Source organism: Scomber scombrus, chromosome 21 (genome assembly GCF_963691925.1).
Source record: "Scomber scombrus chromosome 21, fScoSco1.1, whole genome shotgun sequence".
Classification (NCBI taxonomy): domain Eukaryota; kingdom Metazoa; phylum Chordata; class Actinopteri; order Scombriformes; family Scombridae; genus Scomber; species Scomber scombrus.
In genome coordinates this window covers 2,528,839-2,545,885 of record NC_084990.1, presented here as the reverse complement: position 1 = coordinate 2,545,885, position 17,047 = coordinate 2,528,839, and the positions used below count along the sequence as shown (strand labels likewise).

The window sequence follows — 17,047 nt, the reverse complement described above, 5'->3', positions numbered from 1 at the left end:
GCAAAAGTTGAGCCTGGTTCAACTTATATCATTTTACAACCCTATCATTTTTTTTTACCATAGCCTCATTCAAATAAATGAAGGGGCAGCATTTATTCTTGCAGGTCTAATGTCAGTGTAAACACTCTTTAACCTTTACATACTGTTCATATTATTTTCCAGTATTCCTCAACAATTAGTCCCAATACCACATTTTGAAGCACAAATGTATTTTGCATCCATAGATATCAGTCATTAACAAACAGGTGATTGATCTTTTATTATTGTTTAAGAAAGCATATTGTTTTTCTTCAGGTTTGACACTACTCGTTTATAGACATTTGATTGCATGTTCTCTAAAACAAGTTTATGTAAGCCATAATTATTCCTATTCATTTATCAGAAGTCAAAGATACAACAACAATTGAATGGTAGGTTTCATTATAGCCATGAACACTATCAATCAATGCTGACCCTCTATATGCAAAAAATCTATACCAGCTCCACAAAAATATGTAATATTGAAATATCTCCATTTTGGTTTATTCTGGATCACTTTAGGAAAAGTTTTCACTGTTTTTAAAATGTCAAAATGGGTCAAATGTGACTCAAACAGTATGTAAGGCATTATTTATGTTTCTCTACATCCAAAAATGTCCATGAATTTGTCACATATCTGTATATCTATACACAGACTTATGAAAATAAATAATGTAAAGGGTTTTCATGTTTTGTTTTTTTTACAACTAAAATGCTTCTGCTCTGTATAATCAATAAGTAGTTCTAGGGTGGGGGGCGGGGAGGGGTAGGGGGGTAGGACAGTGGAGGAGAACTCACCACTGCGTTCTACTACAGTGCTCAATGTCACTTTTTGAGTACTTGATTACTAGTACTTGTACAGTACTTTGAGTGTTCAGTATAGTATGAGCCTCATAAATCCCTTTTGCTCTAAACATATGTGAGGTTTATCAGCATGTCCCAACAACACCTCTTTCTATCAGGCCTCTGTGCACTGTGTATTTAAGGTGGCGTCGTTTTGATTAACAAAAACACACTCAGGAGCTGTCAAATGAACAGATTTCTACTGTAATGACACACCTACCAACAAAGCACAGTAACACATCATCTCTATTTCTGTTCTGTTTAAATAATCTGGCTTTATTACTAATTCATCTATAATTCAATCCAGAGAACTCTGTGTTTCTTTGGGGTTCTGCTGCTAATATTTGTGATACTAATATTATTTCTGCCACAATATACTATATTTGTTAGGTTCAGTTTGGATTTTGTGCAGAAGTCTCCACACACTTTCACAGCTGTGTGTCAACCGGAAATAATGGTTACAGGGTGAATGACTTAATGAAGGAAGGAGACATGTTTGGTTTCTATGTAATCTGGGTAACGTTGAACTCTGAAATACTAGCTTGTACTGTATTTCTGCAGGATATTGAGTGTGAGTAGAAATAGTAGTACCACTGGCTTGGCAACCAATACAACTGATGACAGTGATGCACTGTTGATTCTACATCCTACTAAATTTAGACAACTCATAGTCTTCTGTGGAGAGGTGAGCTGACACTCTCTAGCAACACACACACACACACACATACACACACACATGCACAAATTAAGCGTTTCCACAAGTGTTTCCCTGTTTGTTATTTTCCACCAGTTTGTGATGCTTATTTTCATATGAGTGTGTCCTAATGTGTACTTTGTCAATCTCATCACACTGACTGGTGGATTTGAATAAACCAGATTACATATTCGAGCAAACACCAGCTGGTGTTTGACTGTGGTTTCACTGGAGACTCTGCAGCTCGTTTCAGAAGTCCTGTGAGGTCACAAACTGACTGTAAAACACTGTGTACTGTTTGTACATGAAAATAGACAGAATGACAAATATGAGAGGGAATTTTGCTTTAGAGCAAATGCTGGTTCTAAAGCAGGTGCTCTGGTGGCTGAGAGAATAAAAGTTCTTTAGCTCCAATAAGCAGTCACAGATCTTCATCAGGCACAAAACATTTCCTCAAGCGTCACGTAATACATACTGAATACCTGGAACTAATGTCCAGAGCAACCATATATTCAATTATATCCATCATTTTGTAATATTTATATAATGGGCTGCTTGTAAAAATGTTACCATGGGAGCAAAAAAATATTAAACAGAACTTAAATGTCCTCCATTTTTATCTCCTGCTTGATTCATCTGCTGAAACGTTTTGTCATTCTTGTTTTTTGGGATGTTTTTCCTTCTATCCTTTAAAAGAAAACTACACAGATTTAGCATTGCACTCCTGTTACAACGTCTGACTCAACAATGGACAGTTTATTAAAGAAAGAATCAAAACTCATGCAGCAGAACAAGAGATATTGTCTTTTTTATTTTGTCATTTTTTTCCCCCTTCTTCTGCCTACATTACCCACAGTGCAACAGATTAGTTGATTTGGGCGTACATGTGAAGAGACACCACTTGAGGCAACTTATCAGATTTCAAAAGCCTTCATACTTTTTTCTGCAGTTCCTTTAATTAATTAGTTCCTTCAGCAACTATGAGTCCAAAAACACAGCAAGGCTTTTGATAAGAATGAAATATGGTCAAGTCACAATTTCTTATGATGGACCTTGCATGCAGTTTTCTATAGAAAGCTGTTAAATTAAGCTGTCAGTGTTTACATATTGACACATTCTACAATTTTCTGATGCTTCTATTCAGAGTGGCCTTCTATAAATGGACATATGTCTGCACTGAGGAGGTCAAATATGTGACCTTTTTAACTACTCTGCACGATCTCGAAGCACAATATAAATCTGTGGTGTTACAAGATAAGTAAGTATTTAAGAAAGAATAAGAATATATCTCTGTTACACAAATGTGTGTTAGTTTATTTTTTTTAGCTTTCTGCAGTTCAGGACATTCATCACCTCTTCAGGTCTCTAACTCATATCAACACTGAAGTCCTGACCATGTCACATGAACACTCCGAACACAACATAGCGATAATAGGTCCAGCAACAGTGCAGTATCCAGGTTAAACAGTTGATTATCTGGAGAGTTGAAGGACTATACAGATACAGTACATCAAGACACAGCTGGTATGTGCCTTTCATGTAGAAAAACAGTGTGTGCGGGTCTTTTTATGCATGTCATATGCTGTCAGCGTGTTTTAAGGCTATAACCTATGATAAAGGGTCACAAGTACATACTGCTTGATTTTAATGGGTCACAAGCCAAAAATGTTGGGAAGTGCTGCAGTAGACCACCCAGTCAACTACTAAAATATACCTTAACTACTGGGAGTGGCTGACTAGTTTCTACTTTCTATCCACATGTCAAGTCTAGTTAAATCTTTAGGAGCTGTCACAAGTAGGTACGATCAGAGAAGAGCGCATACTGTAATACAGATGACTCAGCTAAAAACAAGACTTTATACTCAAGCTTGTGTGTGTGCGCGTGTGTGTTATCTGTTATAGGTGGTGTGCTTATCTGTAATGATTTATTGTGCCATGAAAGCATGTGGTTTGAGGAGATATCCCATAACATACACACAAACACACCCATGCACAAAAAACACACAACTGCGCCACATCACAAGCGAATCTAGTCTTGCGGCAATTAAAGGCCTTGTAGTGCACGTGGGAGGCTACCCTGGTGGTTGAGCTGTATGGTAACTATATAGCATCAAACCACAGGCTCCAGGGCCTACTCCCACCACCATATAATGTTCTATAATCTCACTGTTTGAACTGCAGCAGGATCTGCTGCCATCTTAAGCTCAAAATAGATGAACTCTATAATCAAGGCATCATGTTTGACCCTCAGATAGTGGAGGAGAAGGAGAGTAGCTGAGTTGGTGAGTATATGTCCATACAGAGCGGTAAGTAGCAGTTGTAGTTAACTAAAATAGATACTGTATATCCATGTTTCACCTTACACGCCCAGTCTGAGAACTGGGCTCTCCTGGAAACACTTCTTTGAGAAAGGAAAGACCAGCTTGTTACTAATTATCATATGGAGATGAACATCTGGGTGGGGCCCTTTAAAGGATGATCTTAAAGGGTTCACAGAATGGATTCTATGGTGTTGTAGAAATGTAATGTAAGGTATACGGTAGAAGTATTCATGGGTCCACTCAGTTCCGAAATATCTTCATCTTGAAACAAATTAGTCAGTACAAAGTGTCGTCTGCTATTATAAATGGCCACACTTAAAGCCTTCTATCATAGAGAAGGTCAAGATGGGATAAAGGTTCAAATGGGATAACGTTACATACTTTTGCTCCGTCTTTCTTTGGTGTACTTGCATGCTCACACAAAAAGTGTCAGAAGAATCTGTACTGTATTAGTTTTAAAACAAATAAAAAAAGAAAGAGTGACAAAAATAGTAATTAAAAAAGAATGCTTAACAGAGAAGTTCAAACCCTGCTTACTTTCTCATCTCTGCAACACTGTGTGAAGAGGGCGTGATTGCTGGATTGTCGGTTTCAGAAAATTACAAATATTTTAGATGATGATCCAGCAAGAGTCGCCTTTTAGACTCACTACCAGCTCTGATTACATGGTGATAATGGTTATAATTATTGCAAGAGAAATATTTCTTGTCATCCATAGCTGCAAATTTGATGTTTTCCCTTTCCCTAACCCGTTATTGTGTTGAGTAGAGAACATCTGGACACAATGGGTTGAAACCATCCTCTGTTGCACACCATGCATTTTGTATTGTCAGTTTGTGCTTGTATGTTTCTGCAATGACTGCCATGTCAAATTCCCATGTATCAGTGCGTTGATTCTGATTTAAAGGAAAGATCACTTACAGGATTGTAGCTCCTTGGCCCGGCTGGAGGTTTTGTGGGACTGACACCAGATGGTGACACCGTCATCCAGCAGTTTCAGAGTTCGTCTCTTCTGCCAGCGAGGTGAGCGGACCTTTACACATGATAGATTCATCAGTTCAGTCTCATTTATTGTATTACCAGCGATCACTGATAGCTACTCACTACAAGTAATTTCTAAATAGTAATACCTTCACCATACTGGAACCCTGTAACATCAGCTTCACATCTTCATCCTCCTGCACTCCTAGAAAGAAAAACAGACAAAGAAATGGTTGAAGAAAGATAGGATGAAAGTACACAAAGAATACTGATTTCATCTCAACTCAGTAATACTGAAAGAGGACAGGGGGTGAAAGGAGCAAGGGGAGGATGAAAAGAGAGAAAAAGTAAAGTGCATAGTCAGAATTAGAAGCTGGTGTGTACAGCATACATCTGTTGGACCACAGCAGCTCATATGGTGGCTCTGTAATTCTGATATTTAGGTTCTGGACTGGTGGTTGCATGTGGATAGAAATTACATGGTATGGATGGAGACATAGAGAAAGAAAGGAGGGCTTAATTTTTTGGGAGACGTGAATGTAGAAAAAGATGGGGAGTGAAAGAAAGATAAAAAGTAAGTATGGTCATGAGGTGGGACAGGGACTCCTCTGATTTTTCCAGAAGAGATCCAGAACTGTATTTCAACCAGAAGAGATTTTGTAACACACATATGCATTTATTAGCAAGTATCATACGAAACAGTGTAGACTATACATGTATAGCCTTTTAATGATTGCTGTTCATCTCTCCATACTTTTAGGTAGGATGTCCCTGATGGTGTGACACATGATCATCACTTTTTTAAACAACTTAATTCTTTGTTTCAGTAATTTTTCTTAGTTTCAGCATCAAATTCCACTGCTATGCAGATGACACTCAGCTCTATGTTGCACTTGATAAAACTGATCATTAGTGTCTACAACTTCAGAAACATGTTTCCTAGCTGTTACATAAGGTATGGAAAAAATAAATTATTCAAAATGTAGAATAAACAAAAGTAGTTTACAGTAGCAGTTGCTTGTTTTACTAACACCACGAAGAACTTTTCCAAGGAGCTTTCCTGAGCATACATCTTGCCAAGAACCTTTCAGTTCTTCATGACTTTTACAATTTTTCAGTTTTCTCCCAATTTAATATATCCAATTCCCTGTACACTGCCTGTCCTAGACATAGTTAATTCTACTGAACTGAACTAACCTGTATATCAGGGAAATAATTGTTGCTGTTGGTTTTGGCCAGTTTTTCCCGCTTTTGGCAAAATGGACACAATGAGGAGAACTCTCTTGGCATTGCTTTTCATTCAGCAGAGGAGGTTTATATCATTTGGGATGGTGCCACACAGCCAATATGATAGCTCCCTCCACGCTGAACTCTCAGATTCTTTTCAATTCCCTTTAAGTTTAGCACTGTCAAGACGATTAACAATTAAACAACAATGCCAATTTGCATGTCAGAGTTCACCATGGTTGTACTTGTGTGAAAGAGCTATGTTAATTTTGTACATTTTGGTGAGCAAATTATCATTATTTGTGTTCCAAACATTTGATGTATTGCTGTTGCAGTAACAAATGGGTGGTTTACTCTCAACACACTGTTCCATCCCAACTGTGTGGGCGACAGACCATAACAGGTTAGTGCAACAACCAAGACAAACAAGTTTCCCACCTATTAACATGACAAATTGTTTTTTTTGTCTGGATCTGTAAATCGTCTAGTAGCTGTCATCCACCTCTAATGTGACAGTAATATATGACTACAGATTTAATATAGGATTGATCAATACTGAACTTTATCTCAATGGAGAGTAATGAACTTTGTATTGTGACATTTATTTATCAAAATCCAAACAAATAGTCTAATTTAGAAATGTTTTAGTTCAGCCTCTTCACTCCAAAAACATCAGTGTTGACATCTGCCTTGAAAATCTCCAACTGGTCAAACCCAGCATAGGTTATATTTCCAAATAATGTCTTCCAGTGATAACCAATGAAGAGTAGGAGTCTGCATTCTCATAAATGATAAGGTGATCTGGCTCTGAGTGCTGAAATCACTGACAAATATTTACATAAGCAAATAGTGGAATTGCAAAATGGACAGAGTGAACTGTTTTAAGTTTTGAGTTGACTTCTTGTGAGTCATATAAATATATTTTACTCACAATGAATACAATTTCTTTCTTTTACCAGCATGTACAGAACTTATAACCTCATATGTGCATTACTGTACATTATCTTTAACCCTGACATACTGTTCGGGTCATGTCATTTTGACATTTGACATCTGTAAAAACACCCCAAATGTATTTGATGACTTTTTTCAAAAGCCAGAAATGAAAATATTTTAAAATGTAATACTTTTGTATAGGTGTTACAGATTTTTGTCCATTGAAGCTGTTCCAGGTCAAACCTGTATCTACTGACATGTGTTTTAGTGAAATGAATAGTTAATAGTTTAATAAGATAGTAGTTATGAGGATTTCTTTTTATGATGTAGCAGTGAAGACTGATGGCTCTAATGGTTATACAATAAACCCCACACTTCCATTAAGTTCTTGTTATTTTCACTTTACATAAAATACATTTCCATCATTATTACTATGTTATATTTTCATGTCTTAGGTAAAATAGGACATGATATTGTGTGATAGGAGCCGTTTTTTCTCCAAAAATGAGATAAAAAATACACTCTCTCTGCTCTCTGATACATGAATCAAGGTTTAATCACATTTATTGATCAGTCAGATCAACTATTGATGCTTTCTAAATAGAGCTGTAGTTCAAATTTGGTATAGACACTTTTAACGAGGGGATTCAAAATTGACCCGGAACATACTGTGAGGGTGTAGAATATGAACAGTATGTAAGGGTTAAATGCTTTGCAGCTCAGTCTTTGTAAATGATATTACACTCTGACAGGCTCATGTTTGAAACAATCCAGCTGCTGTTAAAGTATCCTCTACTTCTAGTCAGTCTGATGATGCAACATCTGTTAACCTATGTCCAGATGTGGATCAATCTTTGGGCTTATTTCTTTAATACCAGTGCATGAGTCATGACTAGGATGGTTAGCTTGGATTGATGGAGGAGAGCTCAGGTCTGAATGCATAGTGTATGATGTAAAAGATCTTGTGCCGTTTCGTCATGAATCAGATAAGTGTGTTTCAAGCACATCCAACGCAATGTTGTCATGATGATCAAAATAATACATACTAGTTCAGTATCTGTTCAAAACATGCCTGTTTGGAGGGACTGATGGTTTGGCTTCTGGTATTGCTGTTTCGGCACATAAAAAAATAAATGCAGTCATAAATAGCAGAGCAGGTGGACCCAAGTGCAGAGATGATTGAAAGCAAAAGTACAACTGAAGAAAAATATCTTCATTCTTGGAATCGCAGGCCAAAAACCAAACTAGCTGACAAAAAGAGAATGCAGAACCAGAGACCAGAATCAGGACAAAGGATCCAACAAAGACTGAACTGCAACCCAAGACTTGAATACTAACTAAACTAATGCAGAAATGGGGAACAGGTGACTAGACAGACTCGAAGTGGGAGTAATTGGCTGGGAAAGACACTTGAAACGGTGCGGGCCTAACGAAGAAGATGCAGGGTAAGGTGTGAGGAAGAGCACGCAAACACAGGACGAGTGAAGGAATCACACAATGAAAACACAGAGCAGCCAAAACCCAGAAAACACAACACCTCTCAATAACAACCCAGCATGAATCAAACTGACCTGGAATATGAAACTCAAGTACAAAACACCACGAATTAACTAAGAATGCAAGGAAGTCCTTCAAAGAGCTTTTGAGAAAACATGCATCCTAAAATAAAGCGGCTGGATAATATTGGACTCTTAAATCCTTTATTTTCTGTGGCTTCACTTCAGAACATTTGAATGGGTATGTCTGCTCAAAAGAAATTGTGTTTATATGAGATTTACTGGTTTTGAACTGCCCATCATAAGTAGTCTAAGAGTCTGTCCATTCTTGTGGAAATGTTTCTCTGGCTCACTGTACAGCTCTGATCACCAGCTCTACTGATGTTTATGGATTTATTATAATAGAGTACAAACAATCAGAAACATAAATATTTTTTTGTGAAAAGAACTCTTGCAGGGATTTTCAGCATTGCACACGTCATTTAGAAATGTCCATATAGGCCCTAATGTCATTTATCCTGAGTAAGAATATGCATTCACACTAATCTGAATTCATGTCCAGATTCAGAGAAATGCTCCACTCCAGCAGTGGATGACGGTCACCTCTCAACACCCTCACTCCTTCCTTACTTCTGTTTAGACACAGCTGAGTGGCTTGCTATTCGCTTGTTTATTCAAATTGTATATATATATATAATTGCGTAACTCCACACCCCCACATTTTCTTTTCACTTTCAGACTCTCAGTCTTCAGTTCCAACTGACACTGAGTGATTTCAAACAGCTCTGTGAAATATGGTTTTATAAAACTTCGTACTACCGCTTATGTAAAAATCAGTGGAGCTCCCCTTTAAATGTAATCTTAAAGCTGACTCTAAAAAAGAAAAAAAAAAAGTTTGTAAAACCTCTGTAAAACCACAACTTTGTGTTTTTAGATGTCTGTTCTTGTACAGAATAAACAAAAGACACAACATGTTAATCTGTGAGCTTCACAGGTGATAGCAGGCATACTTTTTTAACTATGGAGTTATTTTCCAGTTTGCTCAATGCACAGACATGATGCATCTTCTCATCTAAATCACAAAAGCAAATAGGCAACTGTTTAAAAAAAAAAAAGTTTAACTAAACCTGCGTTAACTAATGTTTTTGGCTTGAGGACAACGTTAATAAATCATCTTTTCAGCTAATATGTTGCACTTCTTCGCAGCACATTGCTTATTTACACAGCCAGCAGTTACAGAGTCACATTCATTTGGAGTGATGAAAGTGATCTGGCTGCTAAATGCTCCACTATGTTCACCAGCTAACTGTGTCTGTGTCGAGCAGGTAGTATAAAGTAAGTTTTAGAGCGTTTTCCTCTGAACACAGCTGCCTGCTATGAGCGCTGAGAGAGAACCAAAACTGTAAAGTTGCAGTCAGACAGCTAAACAATGAGCTGAACCTCACTATAAAGCCCCAAAAATTCAGCAGAATAAAAATGTTTTTCACTAAACACATTAGCTTTGAGGTATTACCCCTGTTATAAACTTATATGTTCAACATCATATAGTATATAACTAGTACAATGGCAGTATATAGAAGAGTGTACATGTGCTATACTTTAAGTATACTTCAATAAACTAAAATGTGGACTAGAAGTATATACCTAGTACACTAGTAGTATATAGATGAGTATACTTGTTGTATACTTGAAAGTGTACTTTTATAAACTTAAAATGACCTTATAAAGTATACTTAAATTATACTTTTATAAACTTAAAAATGTTCCAATTTAGTCAGAAGAGGTATTAAATTAGTATACTTTATAGTACAGTACAAGTACATGGTCCGTAGTATACTTGCTATACTTATACTTACACTCAAGCATACTTAATAAAATGAACTTCAAGTATACTACTTTTTGCTAAGGGTAATTCACTATAGGTTCATTATTATGAGCAACATCATTGATTATAGCCTCTTTAACAACTTTAACTTCAACTTCTAGTGCTGCCTCACTTAAAGCCAAGCAATCTAATCAATGGCTATCCATTAACTGTAGTGACCAGCATGTGTGGAATGTAACTTATCTCAAGTTTACTATGACAAGAGGCTAAAATTGGCTCTCTGGGGGGCTTGTGCATGTGGGGTAGTAAGTTACAAATTAATGTTCCTATAACAAAGGACTATTTCCATTATGAGAAGACTTTGTTGTGACATTGCCTTGCAGTCCTGCGCTGAGTAAGCAGGAATCAGCGGCTGAAACAGAAGTCCCACTGTAGTTGGGGAAGGGTTGGGTCAGCACACTCACAAAGAAGTCTTGATACAGGAAAAAACACACACAAGCTTGTACACACACCCACACACCCACCCACACACACTCCCCCTGTGTGCAGGAATGAGCTACTGTAAGTGAGACACGCAATGTTGTTACAGTGGGAGATATTAAGTGGGTGTATGTGTGTGTGTGTGTGTGCGTGTGTGTGTGTGTGTGTGTGTGTGTGTGACAGCAGGAAGAGAGCTAAACCGTCTGTGAGCGTGACTTATAAAAACACTGACGTCTTTGAGCGATCAACTTTACACACCCTCACACCACCCGGTCCTCGGCCGGTGTGATGAAAACATGCTGTTTGACTAATGATAGGGGCTGCTTCATGTGACCGAATGAAAAGTGAAAACAATAGCTGATAGGTGATATTTACTCTATGTAGAGAGCTGAGATGAAGATAAAAAAAAGCCATTGTACTGCACTTATATACTCAAAAACAAAGATATTATTGTACAGACTGATTTCTAATATGTCACACTGCCCATTTTGCCAGTGGTGGAAAACTACTGGCACAATAATACAGACGTTGTTTTGGCACTTAATCTTAAAAGCTTCTCCTTCTGGTTTGGACTGTACTATGTTACTTTGGGCAAAAGCATCTGCCAAATGAATAAATGCAAATGTGAATAAAAAATAGAAAAACTATAATAAAAGCATTCCTCCACTGTTTTTTTAAAAGATGTATTTATGTAAAAGTAAACATGTAAAAGGAGTTCAGTGTTGTAGGTTGACACTTGGTCAAAGTTTAACCCTTACATACATACTCCAATTCACCATCATATATCCCCCATCAGTCATTAATTAATGTTTGATTAATCCTTCTGTTTGATTCATATTATGGGGGGACAAGGGCTATTTCATAGTTCCATAGTGGTTTAAAAGTAACAAAAATGTGTATCAGCTGCACAAAATTAAAAAAAAAAAAAAAAAAGATCCATTTCATTTCCATTTTTGGATTATGTGGGACACATTGGAAAAATTCCAGCTAAAATAAAAGTGTACGTGGTTTTTTTCACAGCTCTCGCGCTTGCCTTGCCTTAATTAAGCAACTGACTCTTCAATAACTTCCTCAATGAAGGCCATCAACCAGGGAACATTCAATGTTTTTGCATGTCACTCAAATAAATGAATGAGTCTGCTACAAGATCAGATCTTACAGATATGTTATGGTTGATCTACAAATGTTAAAAAATGATACGGTTCTTTCTTGCTACATCTCCATTTGATATTTTGGGAAATACACTTGTTTGCCTTCTTTCAAAGACTTTGATAAGAAAATTGATACCAAGTTCATGTTTATCCATTAGAGCTGCAGCCAGAAGTCTATTAGCATAGCCTAAAAACTGGAAGCAAAGGGAAACAGCTAGCCTCGCTGTGTCCAACCCTCAAACACAGCTAATTTGTACAGAAAGTGTAATGTAAAATCACTCAGGACCAGCTTTCCTGTTGGTAGGATTGTGTTGTGATGGACTCCTTCAGGTTATTTGATGGCTAAATATCCAGGTCAGTTTAGGCTTAATACCTCTGGAAATGTGGAATCTCTCCAAAGCAATTTCTGTCATAAGTAGTTCAAGAATTCATTTCATGCCCTAAATATATCTAGAGAGGATTACAAGACTTAAAAAAAAGTCCTTTCAGTCACAGACACAACACCCAGAACTAGGCTGGTGCATGAATGAGAGGACTGGTGAGGTGGTCAATGATCGCACCTGTGTTTCCACCAAAGCAGTTCTAGTGCTGGTGCTGGGCTGGTGCTGGTGCTGAGAACCAATTTGCTTTTCCACGGCTCGAGGTGTTTAGGGAGCCACGTCATTACGTCACCATATACGTCAGTTACGCCGCTGCTTTCCCATAAAGACTCGCGCCAACTTCGAAGCAACAATAATACAAAGAAGAAGAAGCAACAACAACGATGGCAGACTACGCGTTTGTACAGCTGTTGCTCCTGGCTGTACGAGGCTTCATTGGCATCCAAACACGGCAGATACAACGTGTTGTGCTGCTCGACAGGATAGAGATGGTTACGTTAGCCTTTGTTGTAAGCTAACATTAGCTGGCAGAGCACAGCTAACTCACAATGCAAAACTGTATGAATTTCACAATCAGTCAAATGTTCAAGGGATAATTTACTCCTTATCTACTCACCACTATGCGGTCTTGTTTGTTGTGGTTGGCCTCAATAACCCTGCCCCCTGCCCCCCGCCCCCTAACGTAAGCAGTTCGTTCTTCTAGTCCAGCAAAGAACTGGTGCCATTCTGGAACCGTTTTTTCTGGCCGGGAGCCGGTTCTTTTTTTGACTTTGTCGAAACAGGAAAACTAGTTCCAAATTAAGCACTGGCCCAGAACCAGCACTGGAACTGCTTTGATGGAAAATGGGTATGTCTGAACAGTACAGTAATGGTGGATAATAGAGACATTCTACGGAATGAAAATAAATTCAGAAACAGCAGGGAGGAGCTGAGCTTCAGTGGTTTGGGCTGTAGCCAGACTAAATCTGTAATAACCAACTTACTGTATGTTACGGACAGACTGGAAGGCAGGTGTGATGCTACTGGTCAAATGATTAGTTGATTAATCTATCAGTGAACAGAGAATTCATTCTGAGTGAACGTTGACTTTAAATAGATAACTGTATATTGTATTATTGGTTAGTTTATTATTGAATTATAATTAGCTTCTTGGCCTAATGGATTTGTTGCATTTTTTTGGTCTTATACCACTGTACATCAAAAACTTTTTGTAGCAATTGGCCATGCTAGCACAATGACTCAAATATATTTACACTCATGGTGTCCAGTGGACGAATCCTACATACTTTTCCTCTTGTAAATGGTAAATGGACTGCACTTATAGCACTTTTCTAGTCTTCAAACCACTCAAAGCACTTTTAAACTACATGTCAACATTCATCCATTCACACTCATCCATTCATCAAATCAAACTGCCGATCTTCTGATTAGTGGACGATCCGCTCTACCTCCTGAGTAGGGCTGAGTACCCCTATACCTTTAAGGTATCAACCAAAATAAATCGATACCATGTAGTTTTGAAACGTCTCCTGTCAAACAATACCTGCAATCAGTCATTTCTGCACCCAGAGCTAGAAAACATGACTATTTGTATGGACTTGCTCACAGCTAATCAACACTATGATTAGCTGATGTGATTGGCCCACTGCCATAGCAGCTACAACCTGTCTGTGGTTTCATTTACAGCTTCTATTCACATGATGGGTATCGAATCAAGTCCTCCATTGGTATCAGTATAACTTGAAAGGAACTTGGATTGGTACTGGCATCGTCATTTTAAAAAAAATGATACCGAGCTCTACTCCTGAGCCACAGCCGCCTCCCACTTATATCATCAGCAGTACATATTTTCACATATCCAATGAAATATCTCAGTGGGTTGATTGGCACATTCATGCTTCTCAGAGGATCATTTCTGTTGACTTTAATGATACCACAACATGACAAGTTAAATGGATTGCCATTAAATTTGGTACACACATTCATCTTCCCTAGAGGAAGAATTCAGGTCATGTTTGTTTGTTCTCTACTTTGGCTTATGACCAAAAAGGCTACCTGAACAATTACGCACAATCATATCCTCTATATATTTGTTCAGATTCAGATTAATTCATGATAACAACATCCGGTTGCAACCCTGTTTATGTACCTACTCTGTAATCACAGTCTATATGTGTAGATGTTGCTGCTCTCAACTCAATGTTAGAAACTGCATCTGGGTATTAAAAGGCTTTTCTGTGACATTTGGACAAGTTCTGAGATGCTGCTTGGTGGGACTGGTGTTGACTCTACAGGATCACCGGCCAACTGCGGAAAGTCCAGGGGCTTAGTGTCATGTTTCATGATGGCTGCATCGAAGGCTCACAGCTGTTCACTGTTACTTGTAACTGTCTATGTTACATATAAAAGTAAAGTAGCAGAACACAGTGATGACAAGGTCCCTGCTGCAGGCTGTGTTAACACCCTGTCTGACCAACCTCATGACTCAAGACAGTTCTGAGAAGGACTGTTTAAATAGTGCATGTCTGTTATTAAAGTGTCCTACTATCTATGTCCTTGTTCTTACTGGTGAACCTGGAAACTTATTGCCTAAATGCCTCCTCTGGATGTGGAGAAAATATGCTTAACCAGCTGGTAAATGTTTGTTTTTCCCCCATGTGGGACACCAGAGTTTATAATCAGTCTGAACAAATACACAGGACGCCCCTGAACAGCAGAAGCTGTAGTGTGCTGCATGCCAGTGATGGTTTCCAAGATACACCATCTACTTTTATTATCCCACTGTACCTGCCAAACATGAGCGCCATAATGGAACAAAGGGCCACATCAGCGATGCTCGACCATGTGCCACAGATTCTCATCAGTCTGTACGTTTTTTCATCTCAGTCAAACTCTTGAGGACGTGCAGACGAACCATAGCGGACACAACACAAACTCTTCAGTCATGATGGCATAACATTGAGAGTGTCGCTTCTTAGATTCTGTGATTTTAAAAGTTTCTATCACAGATCATAACTTCTGAGAGAGTAACACCATACTTTGAAAATGATGAAGTTCCACTCATTTGAAAATTAAATGTAGCCTGTCATAATAATTGATGTCGTAAACAATATGATAGTAATTACATATTAGCTGATGGACAGTCGGCAACAATCAGTCATTCATTCACAAACTCCCTCTCGGTATCAGATCAGCTGAGTCAGCGCCTCATTTTAAAAAGCATTCATTGTTTAATGTTTCATCTATTTATGCCTGATTATTGGGGGGGGGGGGGGGTTGTGTTTTTGTGTATGTTATTCCCTTAGTATTGTATTATGTGAAGCACCTTGTAACTTCCATTTGGAAAGGTGCTATAGAAATATAGGTTATTATTATTATTATTTCGGTCTTAATTATTTAAGTAATTTAAATCAAGGAAAAATATCAAATATTTTCTCTTTCCAACATCACCTGTGTGAGACAGAGAAATCATTTAAATAGCACTTTTCTTTGTGGATGTGGGTCAGAGGTGACATCTAAAGAAGTCACAGGCTCTTTTCATTACTTTCTGACATTATACAGACTAAATAATAATTCAACTTTACATCACTTTGACATTTAATGTATTATGTGAACTACACATTTATACCACATACACTTAACACACCTATCTCTAAAATGTGTAACCTGAGTTTAGCTAGATTTGTTTTTAATGTGTATTAAAGACACATTATATACTCCATTATGATGGCAGATAAATGTGTTTAAATTATTTTACCGACCTGCAGAACCTGCAGAACATAGTATGAGCTATAGAGACACACAGCAAGCTATCCTTTAAAGAAAGTGTAATCCATTTGTGTTTACTGAATCTATCCCCCTCTTTTCTTATTTCTTTAAATTGCCTTTTCATGCGGATTTGAACTATTTCCTCCAATCTCAGAGTCATAACTCATCACGTGTATTCACAGCTGTCTCTCAGCATCATTATGTCAGCCTGAGCAGCTTTTGATCAGTGATTACATTCAAGATCTGTGACACGAAAACTCACCCAGATTCCTCAGAGGATCGATGGCCTTAGATTCGGACGTCCCGGCGCCGTTTACCGGGGCTGCTTTCTTCTTGTTGCCCAGCATGATGTGAGGAAGCTCCGCTGTGTGTGTATGACCGAGCTGTGCCTCTCCTACTCTGGCTTCCCTGCCTCTCCTCTCTGCTCCGTGTCTTCAGACAGCAGCTCAGCGGTCTACTGTCTCTGTCCACACACACAGCACTTCATGTTTTTATTCTAGAGGAGGCCAAACCTTCAGTCTGATGACGTCACAGAGATTGGATTTATAAACACAGAGTTGCACGCAGTCACAAACCACAATAGGAACACATTTCCGGGTGTGACTTTCAAAATAAACTATTGAATGAGAATCGCTTGGATGTTTGATTTAAACCGAAACAAAGCTGAGAACTTAACTCCTGCTGTGTGTTTTTGTTTTTATTTTCCCCCCAGAAAAGACTTAATTTCATATAACAATAATTCATACATTCAAAATGTATTTATTTATTATTTAATGTCCAATACTCTACAATATTAGTATTTCATGTTTACTAGAAATTAAACATTATACTACTAATTTCAATCGTGTACAATATACATATAATATACATTTATTTCACTTTAATTTGTGCAATAAGAATACCATCTCTGGTAGATTACCACTCAAT

The 17,047-nt window shown here is 37.9% G+C and overlaps 1 protein-coding gene across 1 annotated transcript in view; it reads right to left on the bottom strand.

Moving 5' to 3' along the window:
* The window catches only part of plcd3b (phospholipase C, delta 3b), a 29,779-nt gene extending 13,215 nt beyond the window's left edge, over positions 1-16,564 (bottom strand). The window contains exons 1-3 of the mRNA XM_062442549.1: positions 16,383-16,564; positions 5,007-5,062; positions 4,798-4,909 (exon numbers count right to left, since the gene is read on the bottom strand). Coding sequence (XP_062298533.1) covers positions 4,798-4,909; positions 5,007-5,062; positions 16,383-16,467 — 253 coding nt within the window. The 5' untranslated portion in view covers positions 16,468-16,564. The remainder of the gene's footprint in view (positions 1-4,797; positions 4,910-5,006; positions 5,063-16,382) is intronic.
* Positions 16,565-17,047: the final 483 nt, after the last annotated feature.